Source organism: Tachypleus tridentatus, chromosome 10 (assembly GCF_004210375.1).
Source record: "Tachypleus tridentatus isolate NWPU-2018 chromosome 10, ASM421037v1, whole genome shotgun sequence".
NCBI classification, from domain to species: Eukaryota; Metazoa; Arthropoda; class Merostomata; order Xiphosura; family Limulidae; genus Tachypleus; species Tachypleus tridentatus.
The window spans coordinates 94,361,727-94,387,605 of record NC_134834.1 but is presented as its reverse complement, the minus strand read 5'-3'; the positions used below and the strand labels follow the sequence as shown (position 1 = coordinate 94,387,605).

The window sequence follows — 25,879 nt, the reverse complement described above, 5'->3', positions numbered from 1 at the left end:
ACGTTATTCAAATTCTTTACTGATCTTTAAAATATAATAATTTTCTTGCATAATTAAAGTAGACAAATTTCACAAAAGGTAATATATATCCTGCATTACACTCAACAACTATTATTAAACACATTTTATTTCCAAACTTTCATTTGCACAATTTATAATAACTTCAACAGGTTTGATGACCAAGAACAGTAAAAGTCACATTTTAGGCTTAAAAGTTACACACTATTCTTGAGATGAAATATTTTGGAGTATAACAACACAATAATTTACTTGAAACATCTTGCACCCTGACGCCAATGTAGAATTATGTTTTAGAACTATTTTGCTGGAATTATCTACACACATTACTTACTTGAACATGGTTTTAATATCTCCTTTTAGAAGAGCTACAAAGAAAGGTGCTCCAATACATGCTGGTACTAAATACAGTAGAGCAGGCTAAAAATACAATAAACATTTGAATACACATACACAAAGACTAGTTTTAGTCAACCAAGTTTTTTGTTTAAAATTCAATTGTTCAGTAATCCTCTGAACAATAAAAAATCAATAGATTTAAAAATCAATTTTTAAGAGTTATCTTTAGTTGTATGATTATCAGTCTTTCTCATTTTTGTTTTTTGAAAGAATTATTTTCATACAAAACTTGCTTAATAAAACTGTGTTTGGTCTCTGTTTAACAGAGAAGACAGCTAACATTATAAGAACTGTCTAAGACCAGATGAAATTATTTCAATTCCACCATTTAGATGCATAAGCTCAAGAGAGAGAGATTTATTATGCTATAATAAAGTAGCTCATGCAGCATTTAAAATCATGAGTATACAAATAAAGTATGTTAAAATATGTAACATTACAATTAGAAAATAGAAGATAAAACTTGGAAAAGTTGAACTGTACAATAAAAGTACAGAAAATTGCTGTTTTATATTTCACATGCAGAATATAATTAACACTAACTTAATATTTACAAAACAGCTGAACAGTACAGTTCTTTTAAAAATTAAAATGACATGCAAGTAGACAACCAGAAACCACAATTACAGTAAGATACACACTGAAGATCTATTTCCATTTTGCAGTCTTAGTCTACTGAACAAGTCTCATGCAGAAAATACACCTCTCATCATCACTCTGCAAAATTGTTTTTGAATGCTGTATAACACATCACCATATCATATTTATCCTTACCATGACAATGCTAATTTGTTTCAAGCTAGATTTACATGGTTAATTGTATGTAATACTGAGATGAGCCTGTGCATAAAAAAACTAAAATAAAACTGTTCTATTACTGAAAAACATACCAGTAAACACTCAAAAAATATTTGTTTTCCTTACTACCATACAATGGTATGTACATGTGCAGAATCCTTGTTGTATAAATCAAACTGTCTCCCTCTGAATACATGTAACACCCACATGCCAGTTCGTATTATACTATACCTCCAAAAGTAAGTGAACAATAGACAGCTAGTGAAATTCAAGATAGAGCAATTTAATTGACAATTATTTAAACAAAATTAAAACATACTTACCTGTGCATGCTTGAAGTACGTCATTACAAAAACCGTTGTTACTAGTCCGACGAAATAAGCAAAGAAACTTGAATAAAAGTATACATTTCTCTCTCTTTTCAGGCTGTAAAAAATACATCTAGTCACACAACTTTCTGTAAATACACACTGAGAACTGCTAATTTTGTCATCTTCCTCTATGATTAATATTACAAATTCAAAATGTGTTAAAATAATTTCTATAATATCAAGTTACACATATACTTTAACCAGCAGAAGTGTAGCAAAAAAAGCATTTTAAAGGTTACTTTCATACAAATTCTAAAAATTCAACTTTTGCCTTTGTTTCAGTAGAGTAAAACTGATCCTGAATGCAAGTTCAACCTTCAACTGCTACAGTTATAAAATAGTTAGTTGACTAGGTGGGTTTGGTTGTTTTATGGCACAGATAGCCTAGTTGCTTTGTAATACAAAGTTGTAATACAAGTTGTAAAGAACTTTCTGTAGCATAATTGTAATTATCATAACTTGCCAGGAAGACAAACAGGTAAGTTCCAAATCTACCATCAGTCACCTGAAGTTGGCCTTTCCAGTGCTGCTTTCAAGTTATTTGACAATATGGTCATTTTTCAGAAAGTAAAGTAATACAAGTTTTAAAAAACCCGTAGCAAAATTTTAATTATTATAACTCGCCAGATAACTAATGGGTAGTTCAAACAGCAGCATTAGTCACCAGAAGTTGGCCTTTCCAGTCCTGGTTTCAAGTTATTTGAGATTACAACCATTTTCTAATGTTGTATTGAACTAGATGTACTTGGATTCTTAAAGGGAATCACATTAAAAAAAGTTCTAATGTAAAATTTAAAAAAAACTTAAATAGCATTAAAAAGATTAATGACTTTCAAAAACCAAAAAAACATTTCCAAGGTGGATTTTGTGAAGATGGAGAAAAGAATAAGATCTGTGGTTCGCGAATAATAAAAAACAGGTTGACATTCACAAGATAAGTGGAAAGGTGATCAATACCACCCACCACTAACCCTCGTCAGACTGAACAGTGGCATTCTACTGTCACTCTACGCACCTGGATTAATATTTCTGCTTTTGTGATAAAAAAAAAAGAAAATAATAACAAAAAGGGATCTGTATTCCTTATTTCATTATGGAAATTAATTTGTTCTGCACATAGCTATAGTTTCTTTGCATGTTATATTTTGTACAAAACCATCTGCCTGGGTTGTTTGGTTGGTTGGTTGGTTGGGTGTTTTATGGCGCAAAGCAGCTAGGCTATCTGCACCAAACATCTGGTACCAAATTAAAATTAAAGCAAAATGATTAAACCTCAAAAGAAAATTAAGGTAAAACTAAACAAAGTTTAATTTTTGAATTAAAAACATAAATAGCATTAAATACAATTTTTATATCTAGTCAACATCGGTAAGAGAAAAACTACAGTAATACAATTTGTAAAGGACTTTCTGTAGGATAATTGTAATTATAACTTACCAGAATGACTAACAGATAGTTCAAACATTAGCATTAGACACCTGAAGTCAGCCTTTTAAGTTCTGGTTCAAGTTATTTGATACTACAGCCATTTTCTAATTTCAAATCAAACTAGATGTACTTTGATTCTTAAAAGGGAATCACATTAAAAAAGGTCTAATGTTTAAATTAAAAGAAATTTATATAACATTAAAAAGAATAATGTCTTTTAAAAAACTAAAAACATTACCAAAATGGACAGCGTCATCATCACCAATAACACTGAGTCATTGAGTCGTAACGACAGCAAGACAGTAAAATGTGGCTTATTGTGACACAGACAACACATTGATGCATTAGTCCCAGATAAAATAAAATGATGAGTTAAAAACTGTGACCAATGTGTAGCTGATTAGAACAACTTCCTCTTTCCAATCCTTACAAAAGCAAGGTGGCCAAAGTCCAATAGAGGGTTTTATTTGGAAAAGCTTGTTTTCATGTTGCTCACTCCAAACTGACTGCCAACTGGCATGGAGCCATACATAGTCCATGTATGGAACAGACAGAGCAGATAGATTTAGCTGCAGTGTCAGCAAGCTTGTTCCTGTGAATACCAACATGGCCTGAAAAGTAAAACTGGATAGAAGTAGATGTTAAAGAGAAATAAGCCAGTCAGTTTTGAATATTGTTGAAAACTAGCGTGAAGCAATTCCAGGGCTAGTAGAGAACTAAGCGAGTCAGTATAAATATTGCAATTTGAGTACTGCTTAGCTTCTATGTGATTCAGGGTAAGAGAAATGGTGCACAGTTCAGCAGTGAACACAGAAGCTGTAGAAGGGATTCTGCAAGCAACCACTGATCCATAACAAACCATGGCAGAAGCCCACAGCATCACCTGATTTCAAACCATCTGTATAAATAGGAATGAAAGGATGGCTCAAAAGAGCAAATCACACAGTTTTTCCAATTGGAAGTGTCTGCTTTTCTCAGAAGACTTAAAGATAGGTCACATTTGGGGACTGTAAGAAGCCATAATAGGATGTGCTGACCAGTGGATATAGCAATGTTATCCAAGAACACATCCAAATCCTCAAACTCCTCCTGGATACAAAGGCCAAAAGAAGCAATGGCAAATCACCTGTTCTGAAAAACGATGGCCCACTGAGGAAGGAAAACACAACCCCAGTTGGGATGCTTTGGTTAGGAATGAAGTTTTGAAGCATACAGTAAAGACAGTTGCAAATGGAGGAGGTGCAAAGAAGGTTCGTAAGTCTGGGGAAGTGAGGAAAGCCCCAGTGCAGAGTCAAAGTGCATTAATGATGAATGGAGTCCAGCATCTTTAAGACTGAGGTCCTGGCAGAGCTGTAGACTAGTGATCCATAGTCAAGCTTTGGTCAAATAAAAGCACGATATATCTTTAGCATAGAACATCGACCAGCTCCCCAAGAGGTGAAAGAAAAAAAATGGAGGATATTCAGTGTTCTTGAACATTTGACCCATAGCTGCTTGATCTGTGGTATAAAGGTCAGCTTATGGTCAAAGAAAAGCCCCAAGAACTTTGTCTCATGGACTACAGGTAGTAGAAGTTCACCAACACTGAGTTCAGGATCAGATTGAATACCCCATTGGCAGCAAAAATGCATGCAAACTGTTTTAGAGAAAGAATTTAAAACCATTTGCAGTGGTTTACTTCAATATAAATGATTGAGGGCTGACTGCAGCTGCCGCTTAATATACATCACATTCAACAACTGACAGGAAATGTAAAATTCGTCGACATTCAGCCCATTTGCAACAGTAAGAGGGAGTTGTTCAGTGGTGACATTAATATTTATACTGAAAAGTGTGACACTAAAAACACAGCCCTGAGGGACTCCATGTTCCTGTCAAAAAGAACGGGAAAGTGTAAAACCCACACAAATTTGGGTTTAATGAACACCTGTTCATTAAAATATTGTTAATAAAAATGGGCAAATGGCCACGTAATCCATATAACTGGAGGTTTTGCAAAATGCCATACCTCCATGATGTATCACAAGCCTTCTCAATGTCAAAGAATATTGATACAAGATGTTGTCATTTGAGAAAGGCTTCTCTGATTGGCATTTCAAATCAAATTATGTGATCCATGGTGGAGGGCTGTCATTGGAACTCACACTGGGTGGGTGAGATGAAATTGTTTGATTCGAGAAACCAAACAAGATGAGCATTAACCATCCTCTCTAAGGTCTTACAGAGACAGCTTGTCAAAGCAACTGAATGGTAGTTTGAAGGAATCTTGGGATCCTTCCCAGGCATAGAGAAAGGTAAGACAATAGCCTGGCACCAAGCATCAGGAAAAACATTCTCCTGTCAGATCTAGTTAAAAACAATCAGAAGAATAGCAAGAGAAGCAGGAGATACATAACACAGCATTTTACAGTGTACATCATTGTGTCCGATCAATGTACTGCCAGACTGACGAAGGGCCAGTTTGAGTTCCACCAGTGTGACGAGACGATTATAATCACACAGACAATCAGCTCGAAAGGAAAGAGGTGATTGCTCTGCCTGAGTCTTGATGACTAAAAAAGGTGGAGGATAAAGCAGAAGTGCCAGATACCTGGAAAAAGCTTTCACCTAGAGCATCAGCAATGCTCTGGGTATCAGCTACTTCATGACCATCAGAGAGCAAGATCAAGGGGAGACAGAATTATAATGCTCACTGACCTTTTGAATCTTGTCCCATATGACTTTGAAACTGGTAGTAGAAGATATGCTTGTTGTGAACTTAATCCAAGAGTCTTTCTGGCTTTGATGACTTACCCACTGAGCATGTGCAGGGGCCTGCAAGAAAGCGATGCAGTGCGAGAGTGTGGAATACCTACAAAAAGTATCCCAGGCCCATTTTTGAGTCTTCCATGCCATGTGGCAGGCAAGATTCCACCACAGATGAGGTTATTGTAAAAAACATGTCAAGGTTTTAAAAATACACTGAGCAGCTGCCTGTATAATACTGTCAGTTACTGCTGCCATGCAGTCGTCTATTGATAGTTTACAGATGATGGTAGGATCAAGTTCTACGAGAGCAGTGAAAGAGGGCTAGTTTGCTTGGTACAGCTTCCATCAGGACATGCGAATCGGGTGGTATCGTCCACAGCCAGTTTCTCTCAAAATTATAGGAAAATGACCACTGTCTTGTGGGTTATTGTCAACCCCAACATGAAAAGTGGGAGAATAGTGGAGAGAATCAAACTGAGAGATGAGTAGCAGTAAAGGACAGACCAGGTGCATGAAAATAAGTATAAGAACCAGTATTGAAAAAGAGAAAGGTTGTGATCAGAGAGCATAGGCTATATAGAGCAACCCCTCCCATCAATATCAGCACTTCCCCAAAGGGGATGATGTCCATCAAAGTCTCCTAAGATTAAAAATGGAAACAGCAACTGTTCAATGAGAGCATCAAGGTCTCTTCAGGTGACAGGTAGAGAGAACAAACAGTGATGGTACGACCCAAGGAAACAGATGGGTATGGTCTCCAAACATGTGTCAAGTGGCAAAGACAGGGTGGGCACATGATGATCAACCAACAGTGCCACCCCTCCATGTACTCCTCCATCAGACAGCATGTCATTTCTGTACAAAGAAAACTGCTGAAAAGCGACTGTATTGGCAAGTTTCAGAAATGTTTTATGTAAGGAAAGACACGCAGGATGGTAGGAAGCAATCAGTGTTTTGATGTCATCCAGATTAGAACATAAACCTTGGCAGTTCCATTGTATTATAGTGGCTATCCTTATTTATATGTAGGCAAATTTGGTGGAGAGCCCTTCTGTTTACAACCAAGTCTTTTTATTTTATTCTCTTTATTCAAGGGAGGTCTGTCTACTTCAATGTATTCTGCTCTGGGTTGATTGGGCAGGTCTTTGTTGCTGGAAAAGATTCCAGCAACTGAGAACATGAATAAATGATAGTTCTGCATCTTGGGGTAGTAGAAATAGATGTACCCAATGAAAAGCCTGTACCTGGAACCAAAGGAAATGGATCTTGGTGTTTACTGGAATGTATATTAAGGACAAAGATGGGTGTTGATGTTGGTTCATCAACTTTTTTAACCATGGAGGTCAAAATACTTTTCATTTGGTTTGAGAATGATTCTTTTGGAGGCACAAAGACATCCATCTGCACTCCTACCATAGTTATGGAATAAAGTGGAGCAGAATACATCCGATATGAAGTAGTGGGCAGCAACTTTCAAGCCTCAGGGTAAGTAATGTTTTGAATCATTTTCAAACACTGTGCCTCTTTTTCCTCCAACCATTTAGGGCAAGAAGGAAAGTACAATGGGTGAGAACCATTGCAGCTGATGCAATAAGACTATGTTTCATACTGATAGGCATCGTGGTCCTTGCCACCACTATGAGCACACATCAAGGAACCACGACATGACTGCTTCGAGTGACCGAACCGTTGACACTGGAAACATCGGAGAGTGTTTGAAATGTATGGGCATACTCTGCAATTAAAATAAACTGCCTTGATGGTGGCAGGCAGATGTGGTGACGTAAACGTCAGAATAAGGACATTGGTCGGCACCATAATTCAATCTTTGAGTGGAGATACGCCTCACTGCAGAAATTCCTTGGGTGGAGAAACCAGCGAGAATCTCCGACTTGTAAATGTTATTCAAATCCCTCTCAACAATAACTCCTCATGATGAATTCAAAGTAGCATGAGATATAACCTCTATAGGTATATCTCCAATAGCCTTTGAATGCAACAGAAGTTTACTCTGTTGAGATGTGGATGTTTCCACCAATATGTCACCTGATCAAAGCTTTTTTACTGACTTTGAAGAGCCAGTATGTCCCTCTAGTCTCTTCTGAATGAAAAAGGGAGACATTTACCTTGAAGGTCTGTCTAAAAGAGAGTGAAATATAAGAAAATGAGGTACAACAGGTGGGACAGATGGTGAGGATTGCTGCTCAGAATCTTCAACATGTAGTCATTTACCTATAGACTGCTTTTTCACTATTTTATTAAGACTTTTAATTGGAGTATCCATAATAAAGAAAGGGAAATTTTGGTGCCCACTGACCCCACCCACCATGGTGTCCTACAAGGGGATGCACTACAATGTCAAACAAGGACATTGCAGCAATGACAGTGTTACGTGAGCACTATACCCAAACACCAGCAGATATAATGTCTACAACACCTGTTGTAAACATCCAACACTGGTTGTTGGTTGACCCATAGGGGAACACCCCAAAGGGTGCCCGTGTACAAGAATTCAAGAACAAAGTGGTGTGTTAGGGTTGGACCCTCAACCACCAGGATACTCTCCTCCCCTCCACAGGTTGCCACACACGGCATACACGTGGGTGGATGTTTAGATCCCAGAAGAGGTAAACTGAAAGAACAGAACCTTACCTGGGAGGTCCCCTCACCACATACAGGAATCCATACCGAGGGGAAAGTTTTGGTAAAATTTACAATTTACTCAATAAACTTCAAACCTTAATCATTCACATTACATATGCTACATTCTGGATATGTGTATGAAGAAAATTATACTGCAAAGATATAGAAAACAAGTGAAGAAACATCCTAGTATTTTAAAAAAATTTAAAAAGTCAATCACCTTTCGATTTTACTTTTATATAAAAAACTTCTCTTCAATTCTGAATACTTTAATTTTATAAACATCATTTAGGATATGGTAAATAACTTAGTTAAAAGAAAAAAATTCATTTTTTTTTTAAAAGACATTCCCAAACTTTACAGCTCTGGTTATGCCCCTGTATCTTCAACAATGAAACACCCTAAAATAGTAATTATTTTAGTACATTACCAACAAACAGAAGTCACAATGGCCTTGCCATACTCAACGTGATCAGATATGACTGAGCATGTGCAGTATATCAAAAGAAAGCAAAAACCTAACTGTTCATAACATTTTCTGTAATAATTAAGTATGCTGCACAGGTTCACACAAAATATGAAATTTTATTACAAGTCAGTTTATATATAATCCAGGCAAAGATCATGGAGTAGTGGTACCACAAAAAACACTGAGCAACTTAACAAAACAAGTAAAATTCTTTACGTCATTTTATTATGTAAACATAATTATAAGTATAAATGACTGCCACTTGTGTATGACTTGAAATCTGGAAATAAAGACAGTGTAACTGATGCACAATTAAAACAATTTATCAAGATTTTCAGTGGTTTTTATCTGAAAAGTCAAATATTTCAACATTTTTTGTCAGACTCAAGTTTAATTTGTAAATACAAGTGACATTACATTCTCTGTTACTTAACCAGTTTACTGACCTTTTGCATCATGTCATACCATATACTAATTCCAGCTGAACCTTCACCTACTCAATACAGTATTAATACTAAATGTTCACTGATTTATTTTGTAAGGAAACTGTTAGCTTCAATTCTAATATTATCCAAGAAAACTGTTACTTGCTCATGTATTGCTGCAGCTGAATATTTTTATTTCTTACACTATATAATTCGATACATTATATGACCTTAAATTATTGTAGTTTGACCACTACAAATAATACCATATTCACACACTGCTTAGTAAATTCTTTTGAATCATTTATTTTCAGGCACATTGTGTTACTATATCAAGAGTATAAAAAAAAAAATTTTTTTTTTCACAGTGAAAAATAATCTTTATTATTCTCTATACCAGATCAGTTGTGTTGTTTAAAGCAGTCAGATAAAATGAACAGCTGTAATTTGCATTGTGTCACAAAATGTAAAGTTTTATGTTTTTTACTATGAATAAATTCTAGCATTATCAATTAAATCTATTTATCTTTTGTTTCTCAAACTTTGTTTAATCACATTTATAGGTTTTTACATCTTTTGAAAACATAAAATAATGGATTAGTTAACCCTAAAATATAAAGTCAGAATAAAAATTTTCTTTAGCTTTTTTATTTTCAGAATTAGCTTTTAACACAGTAATTTGAAGAGATATTGGAGTCAGTAGAATCCTCTTTCAGTAGTTACATATTTAATTAATAATAATTACAGTTATCTCGTTTAATACATACCTTCGAAGATGTGTAAACCTAAGTAAAATTCTGAATGTTTTGTGATCTACAAAAATAAATTCTTGGTTTGGTGGTATGACAACGGAATGTTCTTCAATAAACTGATGTTTCTAAATTATCTTATATACATTTTAATGTTACCTCTTATAAGTAAACTACTATTTTCTGATACTTAAGTATTCCAATAAGCTGAATAAACTGTTGAAACTCATTTTAGTGGAACTCCACTAATATATTTGAGAAAAAGAGAAGATACATAACTGGATTGATGGTTCTATACTATTTAATGTAGTACAATTTACCTGTGGTCAAAACGAAGCAATAAAGCTATGAAGATTCCAGGGATTACAATATCTCCAAGCCCTAACATTGCAAAATTAGTACCATATACACCCCTTTCAAGAAAATCTTGAGGAAAAACCACTGTTATGAGAAAAAAACCAAAAGAACTCAGTTATAACAAAATAACTACCAACCTTCTATTTAAAGAACACTGTATATCTTTAAGTCTTTAGAAAAAACAAAAACATTTTAAAATCTTTTAAAAAGTATATAAGAAACACGTTCTGATTTGTTTGTTTTGAATTTTGTGCAAAGCTATACAAGGGCTATCTGCGCTAACTGTCCCTAATTTAGGAGTGTAAGATTAAAGGGAAGGCAGCTAGACATCACCACCCACCAACTCTTAGGATACTCTTACCAACAAAGAGTGGGATTGACTGTAACATATAATGCCTCCACAGCTGAAAGGGCAAACATGTTTGGTGCGACGGGGGAGTTCGAACCCATGATCCTCAGATTATGAGTCGAACGCCTCAACTCACCTAGCCACCTTGGGTCAACCTTTTCTGAAGTAAAAAATATATATATCATATATTCATTTGTGAATAGTAATTATAACGTAAATTTCTTCACATGTGCATTAAAAAGTGGATATTTAAGTAAACACCCCTTCAAAGTACAAACCTACTTCACCCTTATTCAACAGAAATGTTGTAGGTTGCAACATCAAATGATGATAGACCCTGTTTAAGGGTTAAAAGTCACAGACCTATAAAGACCTACATAATATTTCTCCAATCAATGAGGTTGCCCACAAAATACTAAGTTGAACACAGAACTCATTTTATTATCCAATTTCACCAATCACACCCTATAGTTTACTAAATTAAATAATAATATATTAGCATTATTTTAACACTTTCCAATGCAACTATAAAACCAAAATACTTCAGGCAAATAGTCTCACCTTATGTTATAAAAACTATTGCAATTCTTGTAACAAAATTAAAGTAATTAATACATACCATGTTGTACCAGTTATATCATTTTTAGTTTAAACACAATCTCTTTCAACTATATTACTTCATTTTCAGTGATTTCGAGAAAACCCACTTGTAGAGAAATATATATGCAAAAACGGCTCGTCTGGGTTGAGAAAATATTTTACATAGAAGAGCGAACAACATTTCGACCTTCTTCGGTCATCGTCAGGTTCACAAATAAAATTATATATTCAAACATCTAACACCGCCCTCAACATTCCGACACTCAGTTACACAACCCCTTCCAAACGTGGTCAGCTTCCGGTTAGTTACCTTTCTTTGTGAACTTGGCAATGACCGAAGAAGGTTGAAACGTTGTTCACTCTTCTATGTAAAATATTTTCTCAACCCAAACAAGCCGTTTTCGCATATATATTTTACTTCATTTTACAAAATTACTTTAATAGATATTTCAATGAGCCATTATAAATGTTTATTTATAATTATGCTTTTTAACAGAAATACTTACACTTAATAGGAGCTTCAAATGACTTTGCAACTGTAACCATAACATCAGTACCAAATACCTGCATAAAATATAATATATAATTCTATAACCAACAACTATGTAACACATAACAGTCAAATAGTCTTCTTAAAGATTATTTAATAAACACGTTGCTACCATACAAAGGTGACAAAATCAATCCCGTTGCACAACATTATGAAAACTAGCAAATCTAAAACACAATTCAATAAGGTATTAGTTAACAAGTGTATAGTAGTTTTCACTGAAATATTTATTTCACGTGCAATATTACTGCATAACACATTCTTATTTTCCATACAACTTAATGTATGCTATAAATTCAACTAGTCTACTAAAATATATTATGATTTGGTTGGAATAAGGGTTATTTTTAGTTCTTTTTTTTAAATAAAGAATTATTTCATCCCACAGTCATTTAAAATAATAAAAATGTTGAATTGTACAAACTTTGATCATACTAATTATTTTTATTACATCACCAAAAGAAAGTGTAGTTTTATTAAAGACAGCTGAATGGTAGCACTTATGATATGATATTCATCAGATGTATTGGATTTGTGAACTGAGTGTATGAGAAATGGCAACTTTAAAAATTGTAATCTGAACAGAAAATAGGAATAATCTAAATTCTACACTGGCTTTCATGCCAGGATCAATGATTCAATTCACAGAGCAAAACATACAACATGCATAGTTTCAAGTTAGCTTTGGATGAGTTGCTGAACAACCAACTAACAGTATATTCAAACTTAAGTTTCTGCATCACCTACGTTTGATAAGATTTCCATATCATTTGATACAGAACATTACAGTATGATAGGAAGACATTTTTTGTTGAACAAAGTGAGGTAATCTTAGTTAACTATTTTTGCACTCAACAAAAGTTTCATTTTACCAACAAGGTCTTGTCTGCATTTCCTCAAAAAAAACTAAATACATGCCATGATGGTTGTTGTTTAGAGAATAAAAATCAAAAACAGATGTAGAAACAAATATAAAAATGAACATGAAATGAGTTTAAAGCTTATTATGGGTATTAAATGATTGTTCTCATCAACAATCTTTCAAAAAGTTCTCGTTTATAATTTAAGCACAAAAAAAAGTTATTTTTGTTGTATATCAGTTACTGTCAATAAGTGTATGTACCTTGTTTGGGAATTAAAACAAAGTTAAAATTTACAGTTTCATATCAAAGTTTTAAAAGAATGAAATTAAAATATACAACAAAGGTAAGGATTTTTTTAGTTTTTTCCCAAGAAACATTTGTCACAATGAAATATTTTAAACTTTTAAGATGTAAATGTATTCAAATATCAAACAATCAAAATATTGTACTTGCAGAAACTACACAGGTTGTTAAAATAATTCTGAACTCTCACACTATAACATCCAGTAATTTTTTTTTTTTTGCATTGCAATTAACAAACTAGGGTTTTTACTAAGGTCCCACAATGCAGGGTCCCTAACTCTCAACTTTTTTATAGCATCCCAGTGAGATTTATGAAAGTCTCATAAGTAAAATATGAAACTCAAAAAAATGGAAAAATAAGGACTTCAGTGCCAATGAAAAACCTACATTCACAATGTACACTACATGTTTACCTTCTACAAGTGGAAAATAGCATGTTAATGTTGGATGTAAATCTTTATACACAAGTCACACTGCATGTTGCTTCCCTTTATGCAAAGTAATTTTTATGATAAAATTAAAAACACAGAATATTCAAATATCATTTAAATAATCCCTAAAACCTTCTAGATAAACAACAAATGTTTTTTTTCCAGAAAAACTTTATATTTGATCTCTTATTTTCTTTACCCTAACTCTACATAAGGTCAGTTAATTTGAAGATCATAACCATAAAAAATTAAAAAAAAATCTAAACTTTCCCTACTTTCTTCCCAGAATGGCTGCAAATTGTGACAGAAAGTCATCACAAGTTTGTAACAATACACATGTATTTATACTTAAATTTTATTACCTTTTGTACTCATCTAACTATACTATTCCCACCATATAAACTGCAAATCACCTGGAAAATGTTCACCTTAAACTATTGTATCAAATTACATATTGCAAAAACTACTGGGGAGTATACCTTATAAAAATTGTTATTAACTATTATTTATTTATTTTACTTTATCAAACTTAAATATTTTCAATTTTTACATCTAAGTTACTCTTATTATAACAAATAAATACACATTACAAACAAAAAATAAAGTACTTCCCTGGTTTGTTTGTATTTTTGCTCTCAACTGTCAGGGAAACTTAACCCTACTCTTTTATGTTAATTGTACTACTGCATCAAAGTTTCTTTTTCATTGAATAATGCATCAAAGAACACATAAAATAACATACAAAACTTGAATAAATGAATCAATGATCCATAATTATCATAATTTTTCTGGCTTTCTAACTATACAACGAAATTCCAATAAAAATTCAACTAATTTCATGAGTGTGTTCCCATGGGAATAAAGTTTGAAATGCAAAGAAAATATACAATTCTATTTTCACATAACAATGCAATATATATTACTTGATAGAGAACTCTGGCTTCCTATTGGTTATAAATAACACAGTATTAAAAGTTAAAGAGAATTACTGCCAAGTTTTAAAAAATGGTGTGACAAGTGAGCATGGCGAGAGGGATCAGATTTTCTCTTTTATTCCTTTGTAACTAAGTAAGATTGAAGACTGTGAATTATGATTTGTCTAAGCAATAACAACATTATAATGAGTAATTTTTATTACATTCCATACATCTTGTAGAGGTGGTAAAAAATTAGGAAGGGAAACATAGGTAACAAATATCATGGTTCTCATACTAGGTGGAGACATTTTGTAAAACATTTCCTTTTAAAATTAAGAACTTAAAATAATATTAACTTTGATTTATTGTCTACATTCTGATGCTGAGTTTATTCATGTACGTTAATAATAAAGTAGTTATACAAATTTTGAATGTAACTATATGAAAGTTTATGACATGTGCCCTATGACCTACCCAAGGTGAAAGGGTTAATCATGTGGTACTTTCAAGCGGCTGTATTTTTATGCAATTTATGATGACTGATGAAACCTATTAAAAGTTGCTTGTGGAAAGTTGTGTGAAAACTGTATGCTGTTTAGTTTCTTACAGTACAAAATTCAGAGCAAAGTGCTTGTATTTGCCATGCATATAGAGCACTTTGCAGCACATATTTATACACTACCTAGAGGGTCAAATCTCATGCATCCCAGCAAACTGTCAAGACTAGGAGCTAGAACCTTGCAAGCCATGTAAAGAGATAGAGCATTTCTTATATTCTTGCTTCATTTCTTTTAAAAACAGAAGTATTAACTGCCCAAAAATAAACTATTCATAATCGTAATAGTTATAAAATGTCCAACAAATAGAACGTAATGTTTTTTATTGAATAAAACTCTGCTTAAAAGAAGCAGAGCACACACTACTTCCTTTAGCTAGCGTACATTGTTTTAATCAGAAATACAATGACAGCCTGAAAGATGACCGAAATACAACAAACACAACAGAATTTGCTAAGAAATAATACTACAGCCTCATCAATTTGGGTTAGCATGCTAATTTGTCTTCATAGTTAAGATTCATTAATAGACATTTTACTATATTAAAAAGCTTTTATTATACTATACTTTAATTTCACGTATTTTAAATATCACCACCTATACATAATATTAAATTTCATTTGATATATTAAAGAATTGGGATCAATAATAGAGATAATATGGTTTAAATGATTAACAATACATTCAATGTACTAAATTTTGAACAGAAACATGAATTGTTAATTAAAATAAAAAAACAATATGAAGAAACTGATTCAGAATAATTCAAAACAACAAGCTGCTCGTTAGTTAGCAAAATGCCACATGTTCCAATATGTGATAAATTTTAACCAACTTTCCTTTAATAAGTATGTAATACTGAAATGAATGAAACAGTACATTTAGTGATGTTCCTTATTTGGATTATGGACAAAATAAGAAATTAATGAATATTAAAATTTATATTGCAAGTCATCTTGAAGTAACAGGTTTTATAACATTTATACTTTAAGTTAATAAATACAAAATCATACAAGCAATTTATTAAGACAAATAGAGAAGAGCTTGAGGTAAGCAAAGAAGCCCCAATATTTTTCTAACATCTTGGAATATCTCATACTTACCCAGAATACATCATAGAAGAAGAGCCCACATAAAAGAATGCAGCCAGTGATCACACTATTTAAGTGAAGGAGCTCCACCCCATTTATAGCAAAGGCTAAGCCAAACAAGTTGTTAGCAACCCAATGCTGTAAAACAAAAATATTCATATTCATGTTCAAAAATGTTCAACCAGACAGACAAGGTCCCTATAAACTAAAATTAACACACAAACACACATAATGTGCATACATATCTATCACAACTATGGTTCACCTACAGAGAGTAAGCAACATTAATAAAAATAATACACTATCATAACTAAAGTTCCCTAGATGATGTCAAATATTGTTAAAGTATTATATTATAATTAAACAACAAACTTTCATGGTGTATAATAATGTCTATAATGTGAAAGTACCATCAACTAGTTTCATGACAAATGTTTTACTCAGTATCCTTCATTGTTTTTATTCTATCCCAACCTACACTTCTTCTCAATCATTAATATTAACAATTAGTAGGGTGCAATGTTTAAATTACGTTTTCAAAGAAGACTAGTTTACTAAGTTTAAGTGTTGTCATGAAGATAAAAACAATGTCTGTTTTTTTTAACCATGATAATACACACTACAGTTGAAAGGTAAATATATGTTAATATATACTGTGTACGTTAACAAGAATGCTATACCAACTACAAACAGACAAAGTTTCATGTATAAATATTTTTTTCATGTTAGTAAGACATTTTTTCAGAAGTTAATTTTTTTTACATACCAGAACATCATAAGAAAACATTAAAAGTGAAAACATTTAAAAAATAAAATGTTCATTTTACAAGATTCTTTATTATTACCAACTTTGATCTTTATCCCAGGGTTCAACTTTTAGAATTTACATTACAGGTCACTATAATTCATTCTAAAGCATTTTTAAGTGTTATTTTTACTATGTTTGCTTGTCATTTAGCTCAGTTTTGAAGTTTTAATTGTGTATTTATCAAAGTAAGAAGATACATTGTGCACTATACAGAAGAAAAAAATTGCACGAAGTGAAACTGTTTTATTGGCACCTATAGAAAACTTCAGATTATCAGTAAATGATATTAGCTAAGCTAATTTGTATCAGAAAAAATTTGTTTTTAGTAGGCTGAAGTCTGCATTCTTTGTTTTATTTTGAATAAATAATCCGAATTATACCAACCAACAACTGAAGACAATTATAACAGGAACTTTTACATGATCAGTTACCCTGAAAAAAGATTCACTCCAATAAAGAAATCACTAAATTAAACACCAGTCATTTTGATCACTATTTACTTAACTAGGAATTCTGTAACCTAACTTTCTTCTTTAAATTGTGTATAAATTAATCTGTCCCAGTAAAGGCTCAAGTTAAAACAATGATTGAAACAAAACATTAATGAAATTAAGATATTTATTTGGTTTGATTCTAATCTTTACAAGTATAATTCATTAGTTATACTACTTTCTAGGTTTATCTATAAATACATAGCTTGTTTTAATCTAAACTTAATATTACCTTTTTCCACAGATACCACACACCCATTAGCATACATATGAACAGACAAACAAGATCCTTGTGGTCAAACTCATAGTTGATTACTTCTGTAAGCAACAAGAAATATTTATATTCAAATTAACATGGCTTTAGAAAGTTCTGATTTTTAGATTAAGATTTCTAAAATTATTAGCATACAAATAATCAAATTACAACATAGTGCAGTATCAATGATGTATTTATTCGAAATAATCAACTACAACAAACAACATTCATAAAATTAGACCATTTAAACAACTGCACTCACATTACTAATCCCATCAAATACCTTGAGCTATGTATACTTAAACACAGTATTTAGTAACTCAAACATCTACACTTTAAATCTAGTGACGACTGCGTGCCTTAAATTATCATATCAATAAAATTCATAACAATTAACAGGAAGATAACTGATAAGAAAGAGTTTAACAGATGTATAACACTGATTAAAAATTTAAACTAATAACCAACTGCCAAGTAAAGACAAAAAATAATGGACTAGAACAGAGAGCCATATCTAATTGACAGTATGATTTAAGTCTGCAAGTCAAATTTAGGTCCTTAATACAAGCTTTGCTCCTTAACTTGCTTGTTTAGAGGGATTAAAAACATAGTCGTGATAGTTCAACAGGACTTGAAATTGGCAGGGACCCAGGAGCCAATGGCCACTAAAAATGTCAGTGGGTCCATAACAAATGTAAGTTAGGTAGCCTGCATGGCCCCTTAAGCATCCTATTAGCAAAGGGTGTATTAACTGCAAAGATAACAGTTTTATTTTGCACAAAACATGTGCACAGAACTAACTATTATGAACTATTATGTTCATGCTAATATACAACTAACAGCATTCAGCTTCACATTCTCTGCCTGACATACATTACAGAATAACATGCCATGATCTTTGTCATAGTATAACCCAGTGGTTCCCAAACTGTGCACCATGGCATCCCTGTTAGTGTGCCATGGGACACCTAGACTATTTCAAATTTTTAAGGGAAACAGTGATACTGACATCTGTCAGACACCATGCAAACTACTAGCTTAAGGTAGCTCACAGTTTTAACATTAGGTTGCACTGCATTCTTTTCTATGACGTTCTCAAATGTTTGAGACATGTCTGTTTACTTGTACTCTTGGCTACACCAGTAACTTCTCAAACTTTTTCATTTCTTAGTCTAGCAAAGTTCAGTGAATTATTTTGTTGATTTTTAGTCCTCGTGCACAAAAACTGAAAGATTTTTGAACATTAATAAGAAGTGTGTGAGTGAAGAAAAGGATGATGAACCACAGAGCAGTGGCAAAGTTGTAAAGAAACAGAAATATGACAATAGTTATCTAGATTTTGGTTTCACTTTGGTAGATTTCAATTATGAAGTGTCCACAGCGTATATTATGTCTAAAAGTTTTGGCTCCAGAGTGCATGCTTCCAAGTAAACTAAAACACCACTCAGAGACCAATAATCCTAACATGGCTAGTAAATCCCATGATTATTTTACCAGAAAGTTAAAAGAATTGAAAGAACAAAAAGGTACATTTTTGAAACAAGCATCAATACCAAGTAAGACTTTGCTAGCATCCTACAAGGTGGCATATAGAGTTGCAAAATGTAAAAAGCCTCACACCATCGCAGAAGAACTGATTTTACCACCTGCAGTGGATATGGTGAACATTATGGTTGGTGAATCTGTGGGAAGACTACTTTCAAAAGTGCCTTTATCCGACAACACTATCAGTCATAGAATCCAACACACGGCTGAAGACCTCAACAATCAGCTAACTGAAAAAATGAAAGGTAAGAAATTTGAACTACAGCTAGATGAAGCAACAGATAATAACAAGGACACTGATTTGATTTGCTTCACATAATTCATGGATGGTGACAAAAAATTGTGGAAGACCTCTTTTGTAAAAGTATCAATGCAGGTACAAAGGCTCAAGACTTGTTTGAGATGCTCAACAATTTAGACTGGACTAACTGCATTGGTGTCTGTACTGACGGTGGTCTCTCTATGTCAAGCTGTTATAGAGGATATCAGGCACTCACACAAAGCAAAGCTCGATACACTGTAGGCCCACTGCATAATGCATAGGGAAGCCCTTGTGTCAAAGCATCTGAATCCACTGAACCTAGTCTTGGAAAGTGTGTTGAGAGTGGTGAACTTTATAAAAATTTGGCCAGAGAAAGCAAAGTTTTTTAAAAAACTGTGTGAGGATGTGGGACCTGAGCATACATCTTTGTTGTACTACTTACTATAGCTCATGATGGTTCTCCCGATAGAATGTACTGTCCTGTGTGTTCGAATTATGACAAAAGCTCTACTCATCTCAAAGAAGAATGCGAATGTGTTAGTTAGAAACTTCTTAGATACAGATTTTTTGTCAAAATTGGCATAACTGTGTGATCTCTTCAAAAAACTGAATGCACTGAATTTCTCTCTGCAGGGAAGCAACACATGCATTCTGAAACTCACAGAGAAGGCTTCAACCTTCAGAAAAAACTTACTACTATTGAGAATAAAATGAATAAAATGATGGCAAAGACTGTTCCCCCCTGTTACAGCAGTTTGTTACATCCAATGAAGTTGATTTGACCTATGAACTACAATCTGTTATTGAGGAGAACCTAATACAGCTCAGTAACTGATTTAAAAATTACTTTCCAGAAGACATGGAAAAGGTTTGCATAGATCCAAGACCCATTCAAGACAAAGTCCCATCTGAATTTACCTCTGCAGAAGAAAATCTTATTGTCTTGTGAGAAGACTTTAAAAACAAAATTTGGAAGCATGGAACTGAGTTTTCGATATCAGTAAAAGATGAAGATCCACTGCTCAGAGCTAAAGCTCTGCAAATCCTAATTCCATTTGCAACATCATTATCTCTGCAAAGCTGGGTTTTCAGCAGTTAATGTAATAAAAAGCAAGTATCGTGCAAAAATCAAAATAGAACAGGAAATGAGGGTGGTGGTGTCCAATCTGACTGCTTGTTTTCCTTAATAAGAACTAAACTTCCTTCTGTTTCCCATCCATTATATTTCCTTTGCTTTACAAAAATAATTACATGATTTTTATAACAAGAACTAATCTTTTTGCTCCCTTTCCCTTGTTTTACAAGTCATTATGTTTTCTTTAACAAGAACTAACCTTCCTTCTGTTCCCCTTGTCCTTTACTGAAGATCAGATGATAGAATTCATTTGGAAAGTTCTCTGGAATCATTTTATTCACAAGAGGGCTAAAAATAATTAAAACAAAAACCTACAAACAGTTATCTGTGTGTGAATTGCACACTTAGCTAATATGTACATTATATTTTATATTAGAAAATACATTTATTATTAAATACTTTACATTTTAATCAAAAACGTCAACAATTCTGATTCAAATAGAAGATGTCACACTTATAATGACACCAATTAAAATATCTTAAAAACCTCTGATGGATCAACAGAACTGTACTGTAAGTGTTGTTCTAAAACATAACATTTGGAAAACAAATAAAGTAATATGATGAATAATTTTTTCAAGAAAAAAAACTAAAATCTACAGCTCTCCCCCACCCAAAAAAAAACAAAATATTCCAGTGTAAAATTCTCACTACCTTTTAAAGTTTCTACACTTAAACATTTTTTTATCTTACTTTAGTAACCATGTTAAAATTCAAAAATTTTCACTATTTCAAATATTCATAAATTACCTGGTAATAATAAAACTGATTACCTATGAAATGTCAAGGGTATTACAAAATGTTTTTCGAATAATATTTAATACTGGTATTTTAAATACTTATCACTAATGCAACACAAAACAAAAATATTGTAAGTCCTACAATTAAGTTACACAAAGTATAAACTTTAAAAGTTTTCAGTTAGTCTTAATAAGCATAGAAATAACTGGAATAAGTTACCTTAAAATGTGTGCTAGAGCCAAAACTCCCAGGAAAAAGAAGTAACCAGTGAGAAGCAAATTTATGTATTCTTTGGAAAAAATCTGTAAAAAGACAAAACTGTTTTATAAATCGTTTCAGTCAAACAAAAATTAAAACTACTTAGAAAACCTGAAGCTATCTGCAGTAACAAGTTCAATCTACTTTGCAAGATAAGCACATTAACAAATGTTTATAATATACCACTAATTCATATAATCCGTCATGAGAACTTCAATTTCACAGTCTGGTAAATAAATACACTAAATGCAACTGAAATTCTTACAAAGTGCAGGGTGTTCGGAAAGTCACCGTGCACTTATACAATTATTAATATACAAAACTGCACAGTGACTTTCCGAACACCCTGTATATAATGGAGTGTACAATCAGCGAATGTATAAAAATAATGAAATTAACAGCAAAATGTTTCAATTGTTTGATATTAAAAAATAGGAAAAACATAGATCTTTATGTACAAGTAGTGGAACAAAATATTAAAACTGATATATTCAGCTTCCTCAGCAAAATACATGAAGAGAACACATACTGTAGGCCAAATCTACGGACACTTGTATACACCTGCACTCACAATAATTCCACCTGCACTCACAATAATTCCAGATACAAGCAATATTTAAGCTTCTTTGACAAAACCATTTTCAAATTAACAGTTAGTTTAAATACACACTGAATCTTGTGCCTTAAAACATTCAATACATTAAAAACTGTTAGAAAATGTTCTATTGCACATTCAAGGTCACATAGTACCTGAAACAATTTCATCACATGATGCTGTTAAACCTAAATTAATAATTACAATAATAAAAATTGACTGAATATTTCTTACTTATTTCTCTATCAATATTTAAAGAGCAAATTTTCTTGAGAAAGAAAAACTTTCAAACATATCTTTTCCCAAACATTAAAATCTCTCACCTGGAAACTATCCTTGGAAATAACAAATCTCAGCTATATCTGATTCTATATTATGGAAATTTTTAACAAAAACCTTGAAATATACTTTTATATACTTCACCTTTTCATAGTCATACCACCAGATGGAACTGGAATACATTCCTTACCTTGAAGAATATGTAAATTCCTAGCAGTGCCCCACTTGCAATCAATGGGAACATGGCAGCATCTTTGTGAGACATGGTGTCAGGTTTTTCTCCAGATTCCTAATAAAATACCAATTTACACAGTACTAAGTATGGTAAAAATATAATCTCACAATATATTTTGCTATAAAATAGAATATACAACTGCATACACTTTGATTACAGAATGTCTTCTACATTAAAACTGCAGAGAAGAAACAGTTTTGTTGTTTTTCCAGTTTACACACATTTAGCATTACAAATCTTCGGAATTCCCCACACAGACTGTCATTCCTTACCGTACAGCACCTGTTATTTTTCTCACATATGAAAACAGAGCTAATAAGGCAATTATAGCACATTTTTTTTATGACTTAACAATTGTAGGAATGTGTTTTTTAATTCTGGATAAGCCTCATAAAGATACCTATAGTGACTTTTGTTTTGCATATCTGTTTTCTAAGTACCAATAGATTTCTATCCTCTCTTTCCAACCTTTACATAATAGAATCACATTTGCACAAAAACATGTGCCTAATGCTAAGTCTTCTCAATTTCTCATGAAATTCTTTTCTTCATCTGTAAAGGAGATCAAAGTTATCATTTTTCAATAAAACTAACTTACAGCTTATACCACTTTAGAATGATTTACAAACTGCTCTAACCAAGTGTGGTTTAAACATCACTTGTAGCTATTCTCAAAGTTGCATTTCATTTGTAATTGATCAGAGAACACAATGTGGCATCACAGAAGGGTTGAAATTTCTCGGATGTACTAACCTTAAGTGGTGATAGTTTCTTTTCAAATGTAAGCATATACTATGGGATTGATAAAATAGTTTTTTTACTTAATGAGAACTATACAGTCAACAAGCAAGACTCCTTGGAGCTATACAGAAACAAAAATTGGAACATTATTTTTACTTTTCTCTCTACATTACACTAAATATTTACAAGTGAAAAAAACCTACTGTAATAGGAAATTATTATTTGTAATTTGATATGCAAGGTTAAAGACAATGTACAGATTCAAGCTGAATCTAAAATGTTTTGTTTCACTTGTCTTGTATTATTATCCTAAGTTGTCATGCAGGACACTTCATGAAGACAATCAATTGCGTAAGCATTTTCCTTTACATTAATTACATTCATTTAATTTTATGAGATATTCCACAACATAACAAATTTATTTGTTTTATTTTTCCATATGATTTACTTCATGTTTGAATTATGCAAATACAATTTACCTACATGTTTATAATGTTCACATTAACACCATTTACTTACAACTAATAGATCTCAATCATACATTTTAATTTATATCATGGCTGATACAGTGAAGACAAGCAGGATGTCTCAAAATTATCACCATTTTCAGTTCTTACAGTAAAAACAATGTTAGCATATAGTTAAGTAAACTAATCCAATCTAACTGTGAAATTATCATTCCAATAACTAACACTATTAAAGCACACACTATGGCATACAAAACAATAAGTAATTCCACAACACTTACATTAAATAAACAAAACTGATATCCAAATAATTTGTTTTTTCTTGCAACTACATCAATGATTTGTGCCAAAAGAAAATGATGAAACTTCTGGCTCAATACATGACAATAACAGCATACACTTTCAAGCAATAATTCTGTATTAGCAGCGAGACCTTACAAATAAAACTAAATAGTTCTTGTTATTCAAAGAGATACCAGCAATTTAGTAATTATTAGCACATTTATAGAATTCTTTCATTAACATACCAGAGGCCAGACACTCCAAAATATATTTACATGTACTTTAAATCATGTAAAGTGTTAGTTCATTAGAATCAGCTATATGAACACAGAAAATGAAAACAGCAAAACTGATATTTAATATGAAGAAGTTGTTACTTAACTTCTGTATCTACCAAATTCTGGCCTGGCATGGCTAAGCGTGTTAAGGCGTGTTCTTGTAATCTGAGGGTTGCAGGTTCACATCCCCATTGCGCCAAATATGCTTGCCCTTTCAGCTGTGGGGGCATTATAATGTGATGGTCAATCCCACTATTCATTGGTAAAAGAGTAGCCCAAGAGTTGGCGGTGGATAGTAATGACTAGATGCTTTCCCTCTAGTCTTACACTGCTAAATTAGGGACGGCTAGCACAGATAGCCCTCAAGTAGCTTTGTGCAAAATTAAAAAAAAAAAAAACAATCTACCAAACTCTTTAATATGTTAAAATTTGCTTATACCACCATTCCATAATGTAAGGAGCAAACCCCACATAGGGATAAGGGAACATGGGCAATTAGTGTAAATAGTACAATAAAGAGAAATTATGTATTTTAATATATTTTATCAAAAAAATTAATAAGTCATTACAACACATTTTAAGGTGTATCTACATAGTATACCTCATCGCTTAACTCACTCTTTCACTCATTTAATAAAAAAAGAGAGGACACCATGCAAGAAACCATATTTATTAAATTGGGTATCTGTGTGATAAAGGCTTGAAAATGATGGTTCATGCAATATCCGAGTTATGTGATTTGTTACATGCTGCTAATTTTGAAATTACATTTAACATTTCTTTCAATAAATTATGCAATTTGCCATGTATATTAGTTACTACATGTCTGAAAACTCATTTCTGAAACATTATACTTAGAAAATTAATCTCCTAAAACAAGTTCCACAGTGTGATTTAACATTATTAATATTAAGAATTTGAAACTCTTATGAATCCTTCTTAAGTCTGTACAAAATTTGCATTACAAACACTACTAGATTAATTCAACTTTGAAAATTTTATTTCCGTAAACTTTATTATAAACTTTACTACTCCACCTTCTTAACAAAATAAAATGTTTCCGAAAGAGCCTGAATCAATAACGTACTTAATCAGATATCATATTTTTACTAGCAATACCAATGGTCTGTAAATAGTGAAACCATTTGTAAACGTGTCTCATCCGTATTTAAAAAATCTACCTTTTGTTCCTTATGGTGTTTCACAGATCGGAAAGAACCAAAGAAAATGGGTAATATGGCCATTAAAATTAAACTAGTGTATGCAAAGGCCATTCCTTCCGGGGTTGCCTTCCACTTCTCTGTTGCATTTTGGCTAGTTTCATTTAAAGTAGCATTTATTTCAGGCATCGTCTGGTTCACGTTGACATCCGCCATGGTGCTGAACTTCTGAGTTCTAAGTGACGCGTGCTATTCTCGAACCCATATAGTGATTCAGGGA

At 32.6% G+C, this 25,879-nt stretch overlaps 1 protein-coding gene across 1 annotated transcript in view; it reads right to left on the bottom strand.

Moving 5' to 3' along the window:
- Window positions 1-25,879, bottom strand: part of LOC143229902 (signal peptide peptidase-like) — a 29,028-nt gene extending 3,149 nt beyond the window's left edge. Inside the window, exons 1-10 of the mRNA XM_076462768.1 lie at window positions 25,621-25,879; window positions 22,627-22,725; window positions 21,524-21,606; window positions 20,763-20,851; window positions 17,598-17,683; window positions 16,079-16,204; window positions 11,861-11,918; window positions 10,369-10,489; window positions 1,539-1,641; window positions 353-438 (exon numbers count right to left, since the gene is read on the bottom strand). Coding sequence (XP_076318883.1) covers window positions 353-438; window positions 1,539-1,641; window positions 10,369-10,489; window positions 11,861-11,918; window positions 16,079-16,204; window positions 17,598-17,683; window positions 20,763-20,851; window positions 21,524-21,606; window positions 22,627-22,725; window positions 25,621-25,815 — 1,046 coding nt within the window. The 5' untranslated portion in view covers window positions 25,816-25,879. The remainder of the gene's footprint in view (window positions 1-352; window positions 439-1,538; window positions 1,642-10,368; window positions 10,490-11,860; window positions 11,919-16,078; window positions 16,205-17,597; window positions 17,684-20,762; window positions 20,852-21,523; window positions 21,607-22,626; window positions 22,726-25,620) is intronic.